This window comes from Mytilus californianus, unplaced genomic scaffold (assembly GCF_021869535.1).
Source record: "Mytilus californianus isolate M0D057914Y unplaced genomic scaffold, xbMytCali1.0.p SCAF_9, whole genome shotgun sequence".
Taxonomy (NCBI): domain Eukaryota; kingdom Metazoa; phylum Mollusca; class Bivalvia; order Mytilida; family Mytilidae; genus Mytilus; species Mytilus californianus.
Window position 1 is genome coordinate 37114922 of NW_026262745.1, and position 22715 is coordinate 37137636.

The following is a 22715-nucleotide window of genomic DNA, read 5'->3' on the forward strand; positions in this document are numbered from 1 at the left end:
AATAAAGTAAATATATTCTCCTCTCAAAGTACTAACCGTCATGTCATCATCGAGAACACAAAATGTAGATAGTGCCTTTATCAAAATATATGATTTTTATATGGTGTGTTATATCATATTAATAGGCATTTTGTAACTCATCATTTAGTAACACTTTATGTTAATATTTAACCCCAACAAATTATTTTTAGTACTTATAGATTTATGTTTGAATTGATTTGTAAATTCGGAAATGATAGAAAATGTGTAAAATATCATTCCATCGTTTTCCTATATTTTTCGTTTATCAATGTTCCGTTTCGTTTTGTTTCAAATGTAAAATTTGTATAGACTTTTTTTTTTATCAGATCTCTACTTTCATTATTTTAACTCTTACGATTCAAACATGTCTGGAGATAAAAAGTAACTATAACTTTGTATGTGATGCTAATACTCATATTCTCGATCATGCATAATGATGATGTTCATGCTATGATTTTTCAAATTGAAATTAAAGTATGGGGAAATCTGAATATAATATTATATTATCTTTTCTCTACGGAATTATTATATTTATGTTATCAGTTTAATATCTTTCGGCGCATCATTTTTTTCCCCAACCTTCCTTCAACATTCTTATATAATTGTTTTCTCCAAATGTATGTTTTTCTATCGCCTCATTCGGCGAACAATATTTGTCAGATTTGTAAATAGCTGCATGAAATGTCTCCTTAGAATAATATAGTCAGAAGCTACAACTGCAGCGACAACAAGCGTAATGAAAAAAATACCAAATACACCAATCGACTTTGCAACTGGACGATCATCCTTTGCACTTTTTCTTTTTCTAACATATGTTGATGTCAATTTTTTCTGAACCGCCAACTCTTTCTCAGTTTCATCTTTTATCTTGTGAACAACTTCATCAGTAACATATTCGTAACGAGGATTTCCGCGTTTCCGACATGGCCATTTGCATGCTAAAACATAAAAAAGAGTTACTATTCTCCATATTAAAAGGTATGTACATTCTAACTTTTTGTACTTTGACAACTATCCTCTAAACGAAAAGGAGAAATATGTGAACACAAGGTCACTGTACGGCTGTCAATAATGAGCCAAGTCTGTAACGTAAAATAGGCTGTACAAAACTTAAAAAAACACCGGGATATTAATTTAAAGAATGTTTTCGCACTGTTTGATTCTGTACAAGATTATTTAATTATCGGTTTTGATTTTTGGACAATTCGAAACTTCATGTGCATGTTTATCAGGATATGCCAACCAGATTGCACTAGAATCTACTGGAGATTGTATGATACAGGTCTTAATTTAATGTCTGCTCTAGATCTATTGAGCCTATGATATATTGGTTTCTTTACTTCATGGAACATCCTAGGGTCATAAAAACGCAGTAAATAAGATGTAACACTTGCATGGTCTTAACATGTTGATTCGCCGATGTCGAAGCCTTGAATCAAAATTAACTGAAATCAAATTTCGAAGCATGTTGAAAATATATGAGGGAAATCATGATGCAAATTATATTTAAATTACGTCATAAGAGATTAAGTTTCCAATAAGAACTGTATAGAAAAGTAAAGAAATTAAAAAAAAAAATATGTTGAATTATTCGAAACACTAAGGTTTTATTTAACCACAATGTAAAGGTTGCCTAAGAAGTATTTGGCACAAATGTTTGGAATTTTCGGTTTTTAATGCGTATTTAATTTTGCCTTTCCATTGTTTTGAATTGAGCGTCGCTGACAAGTCTAATTAAAACGTCACGGACGTCTGCAATACCAAATTATAAACCTGGTATCTTTGATGAGTTATTTAGCTGCACATGTGTGTCTTTTGCGACTTCATGCAGAGACCCCAAAAAAGGACCCGAAACATTGAAGCTACATTGTAGCACTAACCTTTAACTTCACGTTTCGCTCTTTAGCTGAATAAAGTGACCATGTTAGTTGACCTGTAAACATCGGTTAACTACTGCTACTTCTAATTTACAGTTATAAATCGACTGCTTACAGTTAATATACATAAAAATCTATGTGCAACACAACTGTGAGTATAATAAACATACTTTTGCACTGAAATTTTATTTCGGACCATGTAGAGTTCGCAAGACATTCAATACGACCATCCCCATACATGGTGTAGAATACTTTACACCTAAATTCATATGATACACCAAAGGTTTTTGAAGATTGGTCTGTGAAACCTCTAACCATCGCATGAGGAACCTGTATAGCTGTTCTTGGATCTGGACAGTCTATAAATGTTTATAATTACAGTATCAATTCAACACTAGTATTGCTACAGCCGGGCTTCTTGTATCATTAATATATGTACTTTATTTATTAGTTTGTATCAGGAAGTAAGGGCAGTGTACCTCTGATCGTCACATGCTACAATGAATGGAGCAGAATCTACTTAACCCTTCGAAGCACCTAAGATCACTATCCGTTTTTTTGTTTGGTTCGTGTTTAGTTATCAATGAAGTGATGTACACTTATTTGTCTTTTCGTCGTTTTTCGTTTATTGTTATTAATGTCCGTTTCTCTTCAAATTATGAGTTTTGAATTTCTCGTTTGTATCTTCCCCTTTTTTGGATTGTATAATTATTAATAACCCATATCTTGAACTCAAACTTCAATCAACGCTTTATTTTCATTTATCTTTCAAATCATGTCATAGTTTAGTGTTTTATAGAGTGTTGTTTGTCTTTTCATCGTTTTTCGGTTTTTGTTCAACTCATGATCTTTCATAGTTCCTTTGGCATGCTTTTGGTCTTCTGCCTTTTATATACTGTTTTGTCTCTATGCCAGTGAAAATTGAATAACGTTTTTTCTTTTTTTTTTTCTTTCAGTGTACTAGATAGCAAAAACAACAAATATTATGTGGTATAAGTAATTTTGTATACTTGATATTTACAATTATCACGTATTGAAACATAACCAAAAAGGGTTGCTCAATTTAACAATCACCAACTTGAACCTAATTTTGAAAAATCGATATTTTAATTTGCTTTTTTTGTTTAGTTTAAACATGCCAATGAATAATACAACTTTATATAATTTCAGACGTCCGAAGCACTTTTCAGTATTACCTGGATTACTTCTTAAAAAGCTAAAGACGTACAAGACTTGAAAACTTAAAGAGCTATATAACCAAAATAGACATATAGAGAATTGCCAAATTTATCTAAGGTTAACTTTATAATAATTGATTAATATCAGAGATAAAATACAAAATTAGTGTTCGAAGTAAAATCTAGCTATGTATTTGTACAGAGATATATCGTTTCACGTATTTAGTTATTAGTTTTTATAATGATTAAGATTATATTACAATGTTGACTGCTGTAACCCAATTTTGACGTTTTTACCTATTATGTCTGTTTGTTTTGCTCACACATTGTTGTCAATATAATAGAATTCTATGCGACTGTCATAGAGGTGAGAGGTTTATCTAGCTATAAAACCAAGTTTAATCCACCATTTTCTACATAAGGAAATGCCTGTACCAAGTCAGCAATATGACAGTTGTTTTCCATTCTTTAGATGTGTTTGAGCTTTTGATTTTGCCATTTTATAAAGGACTTTCCGTTTTGAATTTCCTATGGAGTTCGGTATTTTTGTTATTTTACTTTTTTCACAACCCTGTAAAGAAACAATACACACTTTGCGTTTTTTGAGTGATTTCTTTTAAGTATCAAATGGTCTTTTTGAGGTCGGGAATGGTTCAGAAAAGGGGTTTATTCTTTTTCCAATTACGTTTTCATTACAACTCAATGTTCTGTAGTGGACAATCGGGGTAATGTTTGTATAAGATTTTATGATATTTAGGTAATAAATACCTGGTATGCATTTGATTTGATGTGACCAATTACCACTGTTTTCACATGTAATTTCTCCATAACTCCACTTGGGGGTCAAGGTGGTTCCAGAATCACATTGTAATTTAATTGTCATCCCATACTGAAACAACGTTCCTTCCTGATAGTTTACAATGTACGAGTGTTCAGATGATAACCTTGGGTCAATGCAACCTAAATGAACATCAAAACGTGTAGTTAATTCAACAACAGCAGAAACAAAAACAATCCCCCGTAACCTTAAAGCAAGATATAGAAAGCAATGACGTAAGAAAGTCAGTTTGGGGAGGGTCTACGCTGGCAGTAATGCTTGGCATCGACACATTCATTGTGTTTCGGTCTTGTGACTGGAGCATCTCGTCCGTAGCTTGCATTCTTTTATATTTTCATTTTCGTTTGTGTTTTGTCATGATGAATCGGGCTGTTGGTTTTCCGTTTTGGGTTGTTTCACATTTTGTCATGTCGGGGACTATTTAGGATGGCAATCAAAACACATCTCTTTAATTTTATAATGTGAGGTTTTGTGTTTCCTTTCATCATTTCGTTAATATGGCTGCTGCTTACAAGGTAGCTTTTAAATCGACAGAGTTTTGATTGTGAAGTTGAAGACATCTCTAATAATTTTGTTGTTGATGTCATTATGATTTTATTGACTGCTATTTATTTACAGTTTCACCGGGTGTTTGTTTGTTATGAATCACACTGTTGGTTCCACTGGTGTGACAGTCTTACTTTCCCTTCCGGAACTCCTTTTTGTTTTACTTTAGTTTTCTATGATTTGTTTTGAAATATTATATTTTTCAATGAAAATGCTGTTTCTTTTGGTCTTAACTAAAAATGTCTTTAATGACTGCGTTTTCTCTCAAAATTTCGCCATCTGTCATGCTTACGGGTTTGAGGAATATCCAATTGTATACAGACTTGGTCATGTCGTAGAGCTAGTATAATACATATTGTAGATACAATGGATTGTAAGCGTTGGTTCGTTAGAAAGATACCATGAACCCGGAAAGAAGGGGGTGAGGGGGTGTATTTTTTTAACGATCAACGTTTATATTGTGTCTGTTATTTAAACTATTATTGAGACGGTTTTTCAAAATAACCGTTCTTTCATTAATTAGGCCCTATAAACAGTGAATTTAAATAACCACCTAATTATCTTGGATGATTTCCAAGAAACAACCAATAATTAAAATTCTACAGCTATTAGATTTAAATCATAAAGCAATATTTAAAAACAAAATCACATGCACTTTCTGTATACTGGACTGAAATTTCCATATACATATTATGAATCTGAATATTATCTGTAATTTACAAAATAAGGCATATTCGAACTAATTTCTGAGTATATATAATACGTATGTTACCGAATTTCAAGCAAGATAATCATAATTATAGCAACATCAAGATTCAATCTTCTAGTGATTTGCCAATAAATTAAATAAGTAAAAAAGATGTGTTAAAACAGATATTTTTTTCTGATGCAATTGTTCACATTGTCTACATTACAAGTGAGAGGTTTGCTACCTATAAAACCAGGTTTAATCCACCATTATCTACACAAGGAAATGCATGTACTTTGTCAGCAATATAACAGTTGTTTTCCATTCGTTTGCAAATTGATGTGTTTGAGCTTTTGATTTTGCCATTTGATAAGGGACTTTCTATTTTGAATTTTTCTTTGAGTTTGGTATTTTTGTTATTTTACTTTTAACTTTTGCGATTTATTCATAAGCAAAAATGGACAAATTGAAGTTATCTTTTTTTTTAGATACGTTTAATAGCCAATAATAAACCAAAAAAATTAACGGGAAATATTCGTTTTTATTAACTATTAACTATCAACTTTGACTTTACAACTCACTCATCTTATCTTCGCGGTCACCAGCAATACAATATATTGTCTACTGTTTATACATATGTGTGTCAATTGAACCGATGTGTATCATATTTCAAAATTAAGTTATCCTCATTGATATATATATATATATAAATATATATATATATATATATATAAACAAGTCTAAATTGAAAACAACGTATATATATACCATCTTTTCCGCAAGTTTATTGTTTTCTGTTTGGTATTAGATTAATATTAAAGACCCATTTTGTTACATCTTGTGATCCGTTTATTTGGCAATCGCCAATGGCAGTCAGCAGGGTTTAAGAACATCCGTTGTTCGACCTGTAAGTCAAATGCGTTTTGTTTGAATATTCTTTTTCACATTTTTGATCTTTTTGAAAATGTTGTTTGTGCTGTATTTAGATCCCTCTACCAAGAAACTTGTTTTGCATGCACACGTATAAAAATTGCGGTTTTTATCCAACGCAATCATAGGTGTGAACGTTGTTTTCAATTTAGAATTATTTATATTTTTTCGTTTGAGCTTGTATTATATTTGCCTTCGGGTTTATATGATCCGTTCATCCTAATTCGACTCTTCAAAATTCAAGAGTGTATCCTAAATTGAGGTAAATTATATGGCCTTCCAAATACCGTTTCGATTCCTAACATCACTGGAGAGACATTAATTGTCGTAATCCGGATTTGGTGTACAAATTTTTGCACCTCATGTTTGCGGTATACCGTCTATTCCGCAAGTTTATTATTTTCTGTTTGGTATTAAATTAATATTAAAGACCCATTTTGTTACATCTTGTGATCCGTTTATTTGGCAATCGCCAATGGCAGACAGCAGGGTTTAAGTACATCCGTTGTTCGATCTTTAAGTCAAATGGGTTTGTTTAAATATACTTTTTCACATTTTAGGTGTTTTGGAAAATGTTGTTTTTGCTGTATTCAGATCCCTCTACCATGAAACTTGTTTTGCATGCACACGTATAAAAATTGCGGTTTTTATCCAACGCAATCATAGGTTTGAACGTTGTTTTCAATTTAGACTTATATAAATAGCAACACATAACACACAAATCTATTTGAGTGTGGATTAATCAGTACAAAGATTAATACAATTACACAAATGAAATTATAGATTGCCTAACAATGTAATTTTAATACACTATTAAGAATGTAGTATTAGAATGTTAAAAATATTTACAATGCGATAAAAAAATAAACGCAATATTTCGCTAAACAACTAGCTTCATCGAGCGTGCATCTATTCAGGTGAAATCGGATGAAGATAAGAAACTTTTGCAGCTCATTGTACATAAGTTTTGCTGCCTCTTAAATAATTCAAAGTTTGGATGAAGTTCAAGATTATTTATTTAATTACAAAATTTGTGTTTGAAGTTTGCAACGTCCATTGGCCAATATTACAGAGATATAAAGGACGATGTTGTATAATTAATTATTCTTTATATTTCCTATTCTTTTGTCGTCTTTTTCATTAAGCCCATCATGTTCTAAAGTATGGAGCTGGTGGCTCCACGGCGAGAAGTAGAAGAGAACACTTTTGGATCCAAGGTCATGTTTTTCACTGACTGTTAATGACGTCTTGACACTTAATTCATTGGATGTTGGATTTGTACTGAGATACATTATTTTTTATCAATTGCTATTGGCTTTGAACATCCTGTTAGCAATTGCGAGTACCCCCGAGTTTGCACTTTGTTTCTTTTGTTTTTAGGGATGTATAAATAACCTGTCACGTCCGGTTTGTGCTTTTTGTTATATTTTTTTCTGCTTTGTATCGATCTGATGAGTTAAACCCTTTTCAACTGATTTTTAAAGTCTGTTCTTATGTTGTTCTGTAACATCACTGTCCCAGAATAGGGGGAGGGTTGAACCCCGACATATTTGATATGTGCCTGTAATTGATTGGTTGTTGTTGGTTCATGTCTGTCATATTTTTTTCTCGTAAATTGTTTTGTTATAAATTAGGCCGTTAGTTTTCATGTCGTGCATTTAAAAGCCGACTATACGGTATAGGTTTTTCTCATTGTGGAAGGCCGTATGGTTGCCTATAATTGCTTACATGCACTTCATTTGCGTTGGTAGATAGTTGTCTCATTGGCAATCATACTACATCTCCTTATTCTTATATCTGAATTAAAACCCATTGGTAGCCGAGAGCTTCGACGATGTGTTTGATATCAGTCAAACATAACATACTTCTAAAAAGGGGTACGATTCCCAGTGCAGGCAAATAAAAATTTCAAAAGTTAAAGGTAAGTTTTCAATTAATCCCATTAGTGAACAGGAATCTGTAAATTAGTCAATTCAAACTTAATAAAATTAAGCACACAAAAGAGACAATTGAATATAACTTGTGAGTCCATTTCAGACACATATTTAGAAAGCCTTGATTATAGTAAACAAAAACACGGCAAATGAATAGGCTGACGTCACGGCAATGGTTAAACTTAACCAATCCGTTTCTGTATGATGTTGTCATATAACCTTGTAAGACTCATTAACCGATTTAAAGCACGACGGGTGTTGTTCACCTCATCCTTTCTGTGAGGTCGTGTTGCTCAATCTAAAGTTTTTTTTGTAGTGTTTTCCTTTTTTTATCTGTATGTCTTTCTTCGAGCTATTTATTGACAACATGTCTGTTCCGTTTGCTGTATGTGGTTTTTTTTCAATAAAAAGTCGACATTTCAATGGGAACCAACTGTGCTTATACCACATATGTTGATTCAATCAAGTCAATATGGCGGCACATTCTTAAGTTGTGACATGTCAATTGTGGATTTGACGTTAAACAGTTGCAAATGAAATAAATGTTACATAAAATCACATTAGAACTAAGAAATAACAATACTATAGTTGATGTGTTGACGCCTTCAATTACGGTATGCCTTAAAAGAGTCTGGAAGGAGTTTTTATTGAAAAAAACATATGATAAGTATATCAAATTGAATTAAAATCAACAAAAAGTTTCGCATTATGAGCTGTTATTCTTAAATTGTTAATGAATTGCATATTCATAGGAAATAGACAATAACATATCGTAATTGACAATCCAAACACAACATTTCGAAGGCAAAATCAATTGCATAATTGCAGGGCATTGTAAACCAAAACATTCCAAAGATGTGCCAAATCTGCTTAGGAAGTATATGCCTAATGATAGAAAACCTTAATGTTTTGAATGATTTGAAAGCGTTACTGATAGCAAATTTATATGAAATGCCTGTAGAAATGAAAATTTTTGAAATTCTGAAATGATAAAAAAAACTTTTCTAAGACAAAACAATATGTGTTACCCTTTTGGCGATAATGAAAACAAATGTCTTACCTTCTGTGCATGAAAAGATATTTCCCTGCCAATTGGAATTGTTCTGACAAAATATTACATTATAACCAATTAATGTGTAACCCCCATCACAACCCATGGTCACATTTCCTCCAGGTGCCCATGATGTATTTTGTTTGATGTAGGAGTTGTTATAAAAAGTTTGAGGGTCTATGCAATCTGTAAAATGAAAGTACGATGCATGTGAGTTTCTATTTTACTACCCTTTACCCCTGTTAGATTGAAAACATTTTAAAAAGGTTCACTGAGATAATCGACTATACACGGACAATAACCTTCATCTAATTTTATTTTTCAGACAATTGACTACGAATGGAATCTATTTGTTTTCCTTTTTAATTGCTGGATAAATCTTTAATGCAATTGTGTTTAATGTTGAGTAGTCTTAACAGACTTCAATAACTAACGCGTCAAATAAAATCAAAGCAATATGATATGATACGTGTTTAACTGAACATATTTGCTTTAGTTTTAAATAATATCACTAGAATAAAATATACAAATTAGCAGGAACAAAATACAACTACAACAATGCTAATTTCATGACAGATGATTTGAAAAAAAATATTACTTATTTTTTTATGATTTGTAACACTTTTTCCGTAAATAAAATACATATCTATATTAGGATACATTAGGATACAACAGATACAGATACAGAAATGCGCATCTGGTGCAGAAAAATTAGTACCGTTAATGTTATAAGTACCACTGGGTCGATGCCTCTGCTGTTGGACTGTTAGTCCCAGAGGGTATCACCAACCCAGTAGCCAGTACTTCGGTACTGGCATGGAAATACGGATTTTGTGTAGTTAAAATTTGCCGTTACAAAATTTCGAAAATTATTTCAAAATAAAGAATATATCTCCCCCATGCAAAGCTCTGATTCCTTGCCCGATGTTGGATATACTTTTCATGTCATTTTTGGATTATAAGCTCTTCATATATTTTATAAGCTTTGAATTTTCAAATATTTTGGCCCTGAGCATCACTGAAGAGACATTTATTGTCGAAATACGCATCTGGTGCTTAAAAATTGGTATCTCAAATGTTATTAAGTCTGCTTCATATCTTGACTTAAATCTAGAAACTGACAATGAGGGTTGGTTGAAAACAAAACTTTACGACAAAAGGGATGATTTCAGCTTCCCCATTGTGAACGTTCCATTTCTAGGTAGCAACATTCCAGCAGCGCCTGCATAAGGAGTTTATATCTCCCAGTTGATACGATATTTCAGGGCTTGTATTTCCATTAATAATATCCTTGATAGAGAGTTGCTGCTCACAAGGAAACTATTAAATCAAGAGTGGCAAAGTTGAAATCATCCCTTTGTAAATTTTACGGACGCCATCACGAGTTGGTTGATCATTATGGAATATCCGTTTCAGATGACAGCGGATATGTTCCAAATGTCGTAGCTATTATCCCGTCCCTTTTTCTCCGAATGTGACCTACCGAATTAGACGTATTACCGGGTTTGTACTTACATGAGCAACACGATCTGCTTACCCTTCCGGAGCATCTAAGATCACCCCAGTTTTTGGTGGGGTTCGTATTGCTCAGTCTTGAGCTTTTTATGTTGTGTTTTGTGTACTGTTTGTCTGTTGGTCTTTTTCTTTTTTAGCCATGGCGATGTCAGTTTATTTTCGACTTATGAGTTTGAATGTCACTTTGGTATCTTTCGCCTCTCTTTTATTGGAAATAATGACTTATTAATCTTATAAATAGATGTATTGTGAGTGGCAAAAGATATCAAGTTATGCCATGAATTAATGTTACCTTTTCCTGGTAGGTGTATGAACACTTTTGTCACTTGAAAAAAAATATTAATTGATTTGTAACACTTTATCCTTAAATAAAATACATATTTATGGGAAATAAACAATGACTTATTAATCTTATAAATACATGTATTGTGAGTGGCAGAAGATATAAAGTTATGCAATGAATTGATGTTAACTCCTCTTTGTTTGTGTATGAACACTTTTGTCACTGGGTATGATTTACAGATAAATAATGAACGGATACTGATTTGATTAATTTCTGCTTTTAGATAAACAAGAATAGTATTACCCTTTGCGCATAAAAAGATATCTTTTTGCCATTGGGAATTGTTCTCACAAAATATAACAGCATCACCAATTAATGTGTAGCCATCATCACAATTCGTGGTCACATTTCCTCCAGCTGCCCATGATGTATTTTGTTTGATGTAGGAGTTGTTATAAAAAGTTTGAGGGTCTATGCAATCTGTAAAATGAAAGTACGATGCATGTGAGTTTCTATCTTGCTATTCTTTATCCCTGTTAGATTGGAAACACTTTAAAAAGGTTCACTGAGATAATCAATCATGCACGGACAATAACCTTCATCTAATTTTATTTTTTCAGACAATTTACTACGAATGGAATCTAGTTGTTTTCCTTTTTAATTCCTGGATATTACTTTAATGTAATTGTGTTTTATGTTGAGTAGTCTTGACAGACTTCAATAACTAACGCGTCAAAAAAAAAACCAAAGCAATATGATATGATACGTGTTTAACTGAACATATTTGCTTTAGTTTTAAATAGTACCACTAGAATAAAATATACAAATTAGCAGGAACAAAATACAACAACTACAACTATGCTAATTTCATGACAGATATTACTTATTTTATTATGATTTGTAACATTTTATCCGTAAATGAAATACATATTTATGGGAAATAAACCATGACTTATGTATCTTCTAATTAGATGTATTGTGAGTGGCAGGAGATATCAAATTATGCAATGAATTAATGTTACCTTTTCCTTGTTGGTGTATGAACACTTTTGTCACTGGTTATGATTACAGATAAATAATGGCCGGATACTGATTTGATTATTACTGCTTTTAGATAAACAAAAATAATATTACCCTTTGCGCATAAAAAGATATCTTTTTGCCATTGGGAATTGTTCTCACAAAATATTACATCATCACCAATTAATGTGTAGCCATCATCACAACACATGGTCACATTTCCTCCAGCTGCCCATGATGTATTTTGTTTGATGTAGGAGTTGTTATAAAAAGTTTCAGGGTCTGTGCACTCTATAATTGAAAGACGATGGATGTGAGTTTCTATTTCGCTACTCTTTTCTTTCTTAGATTGAAAATGTTTCATAACGGTTCACTTAAATAATCAATCATGAACAATAAATTTCATCTAATTTTATTTTTTAGACAATTGATAACATATATTATTTTACTTTTTAATTGCTGGATGAATCGTTCATGCAGTTTGTTTTTAATGTCGAGTAGTCTATCAAGATAACCAGACTACAATAACTTACGCGTCAAATTAACACAAAGCAATATTATATCATAAAACTGAACAATGTTACCTTGGTTGTGAATAGTAACACCAGATTCATTAAACATATAATTAGTAGGAACAAAATACAAAACTACAATAGCCAATGTTCACTTCATGACAAATAATTAAAAAAAATCGACTTAATTTGATATATTGTGAGTAGCAGAGAAGATACCGAATTATACAATTCCCTGAATGGATATAACATTTTCCCCAGTCGCTGTATGAACGTTTTTGTTATTGGGTAGGATTACAAACACTTGTCAAATAAAACGGGCTACCGGACTTGAACTATCTTACAAGTGATCTTGGACAGACGATGATATATCCTTATACGCGAGTCGAAAAACGGACCTTGTACTGTTTTATACAGTTCTTTTGTTTTTCTGTTAACTCACTGTCCCAGGTTAGGGGTTGGTTGAGGGATAATAAACATGTTCATCCCCGACACAATCTATAAGGTCAGGTCAGGTCAGGTCAGGAGCCTGTTATTAAGTAGTTGTCGTTGATTGATGTCTGTCATATTTGTTAATTGTTTTTTTTCATAGATCAGGCCATAGATTGGTTTTTTGGTTTGAACTGTTTCTAATTTTGTCGTGTTGGGGCTGACTACACGGTATAGGGTTTGCACATTGTTTGAAGTTGTACGATTGCCTATACTTGCTTAAATCAGCTTTATTTGGACTCTGTTTGATAGTTTTTTAATTGGCAATCGCTACACATCTCCTTATTCTATATTGTTATAAAATGAAAAAAAAATGAATTTTAGATAAACTGGTGTTCGTACAATGTACAACTCTGATGTGTACAGCATTGTATGCTGGAATGGTAATATATATATAAAATTATGGATACATTTTCATTCGTGATGCATTGTGGGAGATTATTTCCTGTCGACGTTTTTTTTATCAAACTCTTTGAGTTCATGATATACTATTACTTTTAATTCAATGTTTTCTATTCGGACCTGGAATTATGTTTCAAACAACGGAAGAAGATACAAGTGGACAATAAGAAAATCATAAATCAAAGAAAAACAAGCAATAGCAAGGCCATAAAGAACACGATGGAAATACAAAACAACAGTGTACAAAACACTCCTGACGTCGGTAATTATAGAATAATTGAAAATCCGAACAACACCAAGAATCGTATCAAAAATAAACACCGGAGATAGGATTTATGTATTAACATGAAATATCATTCATATGTTCATTTTCGGTACGTTTTTGTCCATGAAATGTTGAATTATTCGAAACACTAAGGTTTTTTCACCACCAGGCAAAGATTGCTTTTGCAGTATACGGCACTTTTTTTTTCGGAATTCCGGTTTATATGATGTTTAACTTTATACTTTTTTATGCCATTTAACTGTTTTGATTCGATCACTGATGGGTCTGATAGAGACGAAACTAGCGTTTGGCTTACATAATTATAACTGATAAATTTCTACACGTCTCAAGCTTTAGTAGTCGTAGAAAAAACTATTTGTGATTTGATAGCATTCCAACCGATGTCACTTCGAAATGAGATCATGGATAAAATAAAAGTTTGAACGTTGATTAAGTTGTAAAAAGATAAGTGGGATTACAACTGAATAATTAAAAGTATTAACAAATATACCAAACTCCAAGGTACGTTCAAAAAGGGGAAGTCCGTTAAAACGGTACAGACATTTTCCGAAGAAAATATTGGGTTAAATCTGGTTTTATAGCTAGCTACACCTCCTACTTGTATGCCAGATTTTTTTTAGTTCAGTCATATCGACAAAATTGAGTGAGCAACCCAAACAGCGTTATAGGATAATGTGACAATAATTGGGATCCAGCAGCCAAAACTGTGTAAACATACATCACCGACAAACAACACTAAAAAATTCAAACAAACATACAAATAAATTTGAAAGTCACCAACAAAAACATTGCTGTAGGTGTTAGTAAATTTGACAAAGACACAAACAAAAATATATATTTTTTTGGTAAAGTAGAAATTAAGTAAAATTTAAATACAAGGGTAAACAACATAAAAACAACACTGTAAAATCCCCTAGCGTCCTCTGGACCCACCTGCATCAAGAACGCCGAAAACCAAAAACTTGATAGCTGGATGCATAAATACCGAGTCACGTCAAGCGTCATACGACCAAAAAGGAACATAATATCACAAAGACAAATAAAGAGAAAACTGTGAAAGAAATAAAAAGATACAAAACTTCAGACCAATGATCTATAACTAAAGAACATTTTGTATTATTCATTAAGTTGACATTGAATATTTAACTATTTGGTCTTGGTATTTTCCGATGAAATTAATGAGAAAAAAGACGAGAGGAGCAGCTGCAAGCTCTTGAATATCGTATTATTTAAGAAATGTGTTCTCCAAACGCGAGTAAAATTGATATATTGCTGTTAAGGTGAGAAAAATTACAATTTCAAAATTTAAATCGTCTTGTTTGTCATAAATGCTGGTAATGAGATGACCGCTGTAGTCAAATTCAAGGCATATGACTAGAAATGAGGCAGAGGAAGCTGTATCTGTCTTTTCAAACAAAATATTACGACTGAAATTGATCTTAAGCTAAACCGAAATGTTAATGACTTACGAGGTTTTTTTTCTTCTGTGAAGTTGATCACTGACTGTTAGGAATATTTATGTACCAGACATGATTGATTGTATAAAACGAGCATTGAAATATTCCTTCATACCAAAAGATGTATCTCTTTAACGGGCAGTTTAGTAAATAAAGTTAAGATTTGCATTTTGATGGTTCAAACAATACATACACATTATATATATAGCATTGTATCCAAGTATACTTTACACATACGGATTAAAGATGATATATGATATCAATAATATCTAAAAAGTAAGCGTCATCTTCCTGGCCTTGATAATTACTACTTACCATTATTTAATCCCATGATTGATAATGCATAACATGATATGATCACACTGTCGACACCCCTAATACAACTCCGTTTCTATGTCATGCAAATCCGCGATTATTCTTCTAATGTTTTCTGTTTCTTATTGGACTTACCTCGGTATGTATTGACTGGAGATTAAAAAGATTAATTGACCAGTAATAAAAAAAAAGTGGGAAATATAGTGGATTTTCGTTTGTCTGAATCTAATCGAGTGATGGTTTGACATACATATATGCAAAACATATACATTTTGACTTTTGCATTAAAATACTTTGTTTTTATATGTCCGGCGAAGTTCCACTCCTCGTGTGCTAACGTAGAAACAATATTCTGGTTAGGGAAAGGACAAATAATAATTTGTTTAACACATTATAATCAATAAAAAAAGTCTCTGAAATAGATAAAATCAAGATACTTGGTTTCTGTTATTGAAAACATATTTGTTCCGTTTGCTGTATAATTTTGTCAATAGAAAGTGACATTTTTATAGGAACCAACTGTCCTCATCTTCTTGCCGAGAGGTTTGTTACTTCTAATGAGGTAGTTTTCAAACAGGAACTACTCTTGATAAGCGAAAAAAGGAGCTGTATTCTGAAATTCTGAAAAGCGCCTGCATATGGAGTTTATATCTCCAATTTGATAAGATATTCCAGGGTTTGTATCCATGACAGAGGGTTGATGCTCACAAGGAAGCTATTAAATCATCAGTTCCAAGTGGTTAAGGTGAAAGCATCCCTTCGTAAATTTTACGGACGCCATCACGAGTTGGTTGACCGTTATGGAATATCTGTTTCACAGATGACGACAGATATGTTCCAGTTGTCGTAACCACAATCCCGTCCTATTTTCCCCGAATGTCACCAACCGAATTAGACTGATCACCGGGTTTGTACTTACATGAGCAACAGGACGGGTGCCACATGTAGAGCAGGATCTGCTAACCCTTCCGGAGGACCTGAGATCGCCGCCGGTGTTTGGTGGGGTTCGTGTTGCTCAGTCTTTAGTTTTCTATGTTGTGTTTGTTGTACTGTTGTTTGTCTTTTGGTCCTTTCCTTTTTTTGCCATGGCGTTGTCAGTTTATTTTCGACGTATGAGTTTGAATGTCCCTTTGGTATCTTTCGTCTCTCTTTTAAAGTTTGATGATCTATTCCAACGAAATTGAAATAATTGATACCAAAGATACGATGAAGTCCGCTAATTGAGTTTTATACACAAACCTCTAAAATAATAAAATAAATATTGTGAGAAAAAACATGTGTTATCTTTTGGGCGAAATCGAAAACAATTGTATTACCTTCTGCGCACGAAAAGATATCTTCTTGCCATTTGGAATTGTTCTGACAAAATATTACATTATAACCAAATAATGTGTAACCATCATCACAACTCATGGTCACATTTCCTCCAGCTGCCCATGACGTATTTTGTTTGATGTAGGAGTTCGTATACAAAGTTACAGGGTCTGTGCAATCTGTAAAATGAAAGTACGATGTGTGTTAGTTTCTATTTTGATACCCGTTTCTCCTGTCAAATTGAAAACGATTTGCAAAACATGGATAAAGTATGAATTCAATCTTTTAACGTCGAGTAATTGTACAAAATAGAAAAATTCAATAGTTCAAGCGACAAAGTTACTTAAACCAATTTGATATATCTGATCAAAGTTAACATTATTTTTTACAAATAAAAGTGCTACAGCATTTAAACTGTCGTACAAAACGATCATGGAGAGAAGATGATTTGTCCTACTACGATTTTCTAAAACAGACTTGATATAAAAGAAAATAAGATTTCATTTTGCATTTTGAATTACCTTATGTTTGCATATTGTGTAGCACCAATTTACAAAATATCTTTTATGATTCCAGCGTGACTGATGAGTCTTTTGTAAACGAAACGCGCGTCTGTAATGTAAGTAATTAAAAAACAGGCAGTGTCATGGCCATAGAGAAACCTACGAATAGACGCGCGTCTGGGGTACAAAGTTTTAATTCTGGCAACTATGATTATAAAAATAAGATTGCCAATGAGACAACTCTCCACAAGAGACCAAATGACACAGAAATTAACAACTATAGGTCACCGTACGGCCTTCAACAATGAGTAAAACCATACCGCTTAGTCAGCTATAAAAAAGGACCCGAAATGACAAATGTAAAACAACTAAAACGCGAAAAACTACAGCCTGATTTAAGTACAAAATAATGAACGAAAAACAAATATGATATACAGCAACAAACGACAACCACGTACTGAATTACAGGCTCCTGACTTGGGACAGGCACATACAGAATGTGGCGGGGTAAATCTAGTTTGAAGGCGCGCCAACCCTCCCCTAACCTGGGACAGTGGTGTAACAGTACAACATAAGAACAAACTTTAAAAATCAATTGAAAAAGGCTTAACTCATCAGATCGATACAAAGCAGAAATACATCTAACAAAAACACAGAGTGGACGTGGCAGGGTACTTATGCATCCCCACAACAAAAAGACACTATGTACAGAACTGAGAGTACTCGCAGTTACTGACAGCTAGTTCAAGGCAAATAACAACTAATAAAAAATAAATCACACATCCAAGACCAAAATATCAATCAGTACACATCCAACATGCAATGGATTTAGTGTAAAGACGTCATTAACAGTCAGAGAAAAACATGACATTGTGCAATGCCAAGATATAGGTATCGACAGATTGTAGAGCCATGAATGTGCCTATGTATATAAAAATAATATTTAGTTTGATTTTAATTTACTGATAACAAAATCAATATTAATACTTATAAAAACAATATTCAAAGATCTAATTATAGCGTTGAATTGGTAACCTTAGAATAAGTTTGATTAAAGGATCGATAAGTTTACCCGGATCGTATCTAAATTTCCGGGCTCGGTAAACAACATCTCCGTAAAAATTAGGATGTGCTCTCCCGTTGAAAATAAGTTTTCTACAGGTACAACCAAACTTCCAAACCAAATCCTTATATCTACGGAAGAATGTAGTAAAGGTTTTAAGTAATTTGTGGTAAAGAAATCCCTGATTTGATAATTTACCAGTAATACATAGATTACCTTCATTGAAATCCAAAACGTCACAACAGACACGGAAACATCACCGTCCTAAAAAGGAAAATTAACAATAGGGAACGAAAAATCGTCCCTCTTGTCGTACATTTATTAGTTTATTTCTATCGTATTATTGCTGATGAATCATTGGAGATGAATACCCTGTCGACGTTTCTAATCTCTCTCCCTTTGGAGTTCATGCCAGAAACATTAATTTGATTCCGATGCTTTTTATATGTACTGGAACTTCTGTTTTAAAAAGCGTCACTGAACAACAGGCAGAACGATGACCATAGAAAATAAACTGTTGACACAGAGATATGTCTCGCCTATCGGCATAAAATTAAAAAAAGACAACCTAAAGGACAGCAACATTGCTTATTAATTCAGTCACTGGACCATGATCTAGTGGGCAGGGCCTGAAATGGTCGACAAACTGATATATACAGACAGTAATATAACTTTATAGAAAATATCGTTGTTTATTATAAGTAGTTCATATCAATATAACTTAAGCTGTGGTCACACCTTACCGGATAGCTCGAACGGACGTCGAACGGATGAAAAAAAAAGTTTTCCGTTGACAGAATTTGTATCCGTTGGGTGTCCGTTGGTATACTGATCAAATAAAACGAACGGGTAACGAATGCCTAACGGACACTCAAAGGATATGCAACGTACGAGAAACGGAAACGTACCGGACAGAACGGACGTCGAACGTACATCCAACGGACGAGTACCGCATAAAACGGACACCTAACGGAAGCCTACCGGATAAAACGGATGAACAAGATAAGCGGAAAATTAAAAGCGATAATAATAATACATATCTTTCAAGACTAAGCAATGATCTTGCCCACCATCTCCTTTGTTTTCTCCTTCTTCTCCTTTCGACAACTAGTAGGTTTATATTTGCAACATTTAAGTTCAGTCGCACCTGAATAAGAGCTGCTTGATAGTGAAGACATGCTCTTACTCCAAGATCCATCATGAGTAATAGACGTTCATGACACTCAAGAATTCTGACATATCAATAATTGTCATTTCTGAGTGACGCGAAATTTTCAATTGGCATTTATCCGTGTTACATTCGGTAGGTATCCGTTATCCTTCTGTTCATGTCCGTTTCCCATCCGTTCATCGTCCGTTTTATCCGTTATACGTCCGGTAGAAGTCCGTTGGTGAATTTGTCTACCGGACCTCTAACGGATGTATAACGGACAAGTAACGGATACAAAACGGAAACGAAACGGACGCCCACCGGACGTTCAACGGACACTTCATCCGTTGGACGTCCGTTCAAAGTTTTGAACATGCTCAAAATTTTCCACCGGACAGAACGGACGTCGACGGATAAAACGGACGCTAAACGGACATGAAACGGATATGGACGGACGTTTAACGGATAAGAACGGACGTCTAACGAACATGAACGGATTGAAAAAAAAGTTATCCGTTCGAGCTATTTGTTAAGGTGTGACCGAGGCTTTAAGCAGAAAAACTTAACATTGAAAATTGTTTATTAATCCAAAGTCCGTGGCCCATGTCCTAGGGGGCAGGGCCTCAAAATAGTTGTCAAATTGATATGTACTGACAGTAATGGAACTTCATACAAAATATCATAGATCTATCATAAGTAGTTCTTATCAAACTGACTTAAGCAGAAAAACTTAACATTTAAAATTGCTAATTAATTCAAAGTCGCTGGACCATGACCTGGGGATGCAGGGCCTCAAAAAAGTCGTGAAACTGATATGAACTGATAGTAATGCAACTTCATACAAAATGTCATTGATCTATCACAAGTAGATCCTATCAAAATAACTTAAGCAGAAAACTTAACATTGAAAATTGCTAATTAATTCAGTCACTGGGCCATGTCCTACAGGCGGGCCTCAAAATAGTCGTCAAACTGATAAGTACTGATCTGTGACTTCGTACAAATAATGATTGATCTATCACAAGAAGATCCTATCAAACTGACTTAAGCAGAAAGCTTAACATTGAAAATTGCTAATTAATTCAAAGTCACTGGACCATGTCCTAGGGAGCAGGGCCTCAAAATAGTCGTGAAACTTATATGTACTGATAGTAATGCAACTTTATATTAAATATCAATGATCTATCGCAAGTAGTTCCTATCAAACTAACTTAAGCAGTAAACTTTACAATTGTTGACGCAGTCACCGTCACCGTCACCGTCGCAGGCGAGACAAAAACCACGAAAATACAAACAACATTCTACAAAAAGCACTGACGTCGGTAAATATATACTGCTTGAAAGAATAAGTTACACCAAGAATTTAATTAAAAAAACCATCAGAGATACACTTGTTAAGTTTAATTTATCGTTAGATAACGATTTTGTAACATAAAAACATTTTAACCGGTGTCATATCGAATTAAAATCGTAAATAAAAACATTTTGAAGTTGATAAAGACGTTAATAGATACTTGACGTTACAGCTAAATCATTACCGGATACTGATTTGGTAAATTGCTGCTTTCAGATAAAGAAAATAGTATTACCCTTCGCGCATAAAAATATATCTTTTTGCCATTGGGAATCCCTCTGACAAAAAATTACACCACCACCAGTTAATGTGTAACCATCATCACAACCCATGGTCACATTTCCGCCAGCTGCCCATGACGTATTATGTTTGATGTAAGAGTTCTTATAAAAGGTATCAGGATCTGTGCAATCTAAAATAAAATTACGATGCGTGAGAGTTTCTATTTTGCTACACTTTTCCCCTGTCAGATTGAAAACATAAAAAAAACGGTATAAATTATCAATTTCATTTTTCACACATCAGATAATCGTACAAAATAGCAAAAATACATGAATAACGAAAGCATTCAGGTTTACTCATAACAATATGATATCATATATCTAAGTTAATATTTATTTTGAAATGTATCACCAAATACAATATACAAATTAGTCAGAACAAAAGACCGCCTTTACATCCACCAATGTCAACTACATGATGTAACATAAAAAACATATAATGTATTTAATTTTGAGTTGTTGTAGCACGATAACCGTAAATAAAATACAACTGATAGGTAATAACAATGATTTTTTAATCTGATAATTTGTTGTGGTGAGTAGCAGAAGATAAAAAGAATATACAATTGACTAACCCTTTCCGTTGTCGGAGTACGAACTCCTTTATTACCAATGTGGGACGTTCTTCAAGAGCCTATTTTTTCATCGCACTAATGATACATTTTTAGTTGTTATTTCGAAGGCGAAAAGTTTTACAAGACTTAAACTGACAGCAATATGACAGGATCTAATTTAACAAATTTAATCTAAGTAGTAATATACAAATAATAAAGAAAAAAAAGCAAGCATGACTGCTTTGTATGCATCTCCAGACTGAGTGAAAAATGTCTCTCGTGAAATAATATTGAGGCAGACACATCGCAACGGTCAAGCTTTGATATTGTAGATGCAAGAAATATTGTCACCATGGTGGAGGTTTCCGTAGCTCTTTTCAAAAACAAATTTACGACTTAAATTGATAGTAAGCTTAACTGAAATGTTAGTGAAATGTTTTTGTTTCTTTTGTGAAGTTGATCACTGACTATCACAATCTTTAATCGTTTGTCAGAATATCTTCCAGACATGATTTATTGTATTGGACGAGCATTGACACATTCCTTTATATCAAGAGGGTGTATCTCTTTAACGAGTATGAATAATGCATTTAGAAGGTTCAAACAATGTATAACAATGACAAATACAGCATTGTATCAAAGTATAGTTTACACATACGGATAAAAGGTAATTTATGATATCAATAATATCCGTTTCGACGTAGGAAGTGTGTTTCTAAAAAAACAATTAACGTCATCTTCCTGACCTGAATCATTTTTACTTGATATTACTTTCGAATCGCTTGATTGATGATACATAACATGATATGATTACACTGTCGACATCCCTTATCTTACTCCGTTTCTAGGTCATGCGATGCCGCGATTATTTTTCCAATGTTTTTTGTTTCTTAATGGGCTTATTTTACAACTGACTTCGGTATGGATTGACTGGAAAGAAAAAAAGATTTAGTGACCAGGCAGTGAGTGAAAAAGGGGGAAATATAGTGGATTTTGTTATGTCTGAAACAAATCGGGTGATGGTTTTGACATCTATACATAAAATAAATATACAATTGACTCAAGCATGTACAATTTTTTTTTCAAATATGTACTTGATATTCTATGTCAAGTCTGAAGTTCCGATGTGATTATTATTAACTGGACTATTCGGA

At 33.2% G+C, this 22715-nt stretch overlaps 1 protein-coding gene across 2 annotated transcripts; it reads right to left on the bottom strand.

Moving 5' to 3' along the window:
- Nucleotides 1-475: 475 nt before the first annotated feature.
- On the bottom strand, nucleotides 476-21133 carry LOC127714679 (sushi, von Willebrand factor type A, EGF and pentraxin domain-containing protein 1-like). Of its 2 annotated transcripts, XM_052220742.1 has the most exons (8): nucleotides 20962-21133; nucleotides 16659-16835; nucleotides 11996-12172; nucleotides 11165-11341; nucleotides 9073-9249; nucleotides 3845-4036; nucleotides 2069-2257; nucleotides 476-959 (listed from the first exon to the last, which is right to left on the bottom strand). In XM_052220742.1, exons 1-8 carry the CDS (start codon nucleotides 21056-21058, stop codon nucleotides 649-651), a joined length of 1497 nt encoding a protein of 498 aa, XP_052076702.1. In that variant the 5' UTR covers nucleotides 21059-21133; the 3' UTR covers nucleotides 476-648. The 2 variants fall into 2 exon arrangements, with proteins under 2 accessions (XP_052076702.1, XP_052076703.1); XM_052220743.1 differs by lacking the exon at nucleotides 11165-11341.
- Nucleotides 21134-22715: the final 1582 nt, after the last annotated feature.

What these genes read in the sequence shown, in the direction of transcription:
- LOC127714679 (XM_052220742.1), bottom strand. Translation starts at nt 21,058, where the DNA reads ATGGGTTGTGATGATGGTTACACATTAACTGGTGGTGGTGTAATTTTT. An exon ending in TATCTTTTCGTGCGCAGAAG is followed by an intron (nt 12,173 to 16,658) that starts GTAATACAATTG and finishes TTTCAATTATAG; the next exon opens with AGTGCACAGACCCTGAAACT. An exon ending in AATAAAATTTCAGTGCAAAA is followed by an intron (nt 960 to 2,068) that starts GTATGTTTATTA and finishes TTTATGTTTTAG; the next exon opens with CATGCAAATGGCCATGTCGG.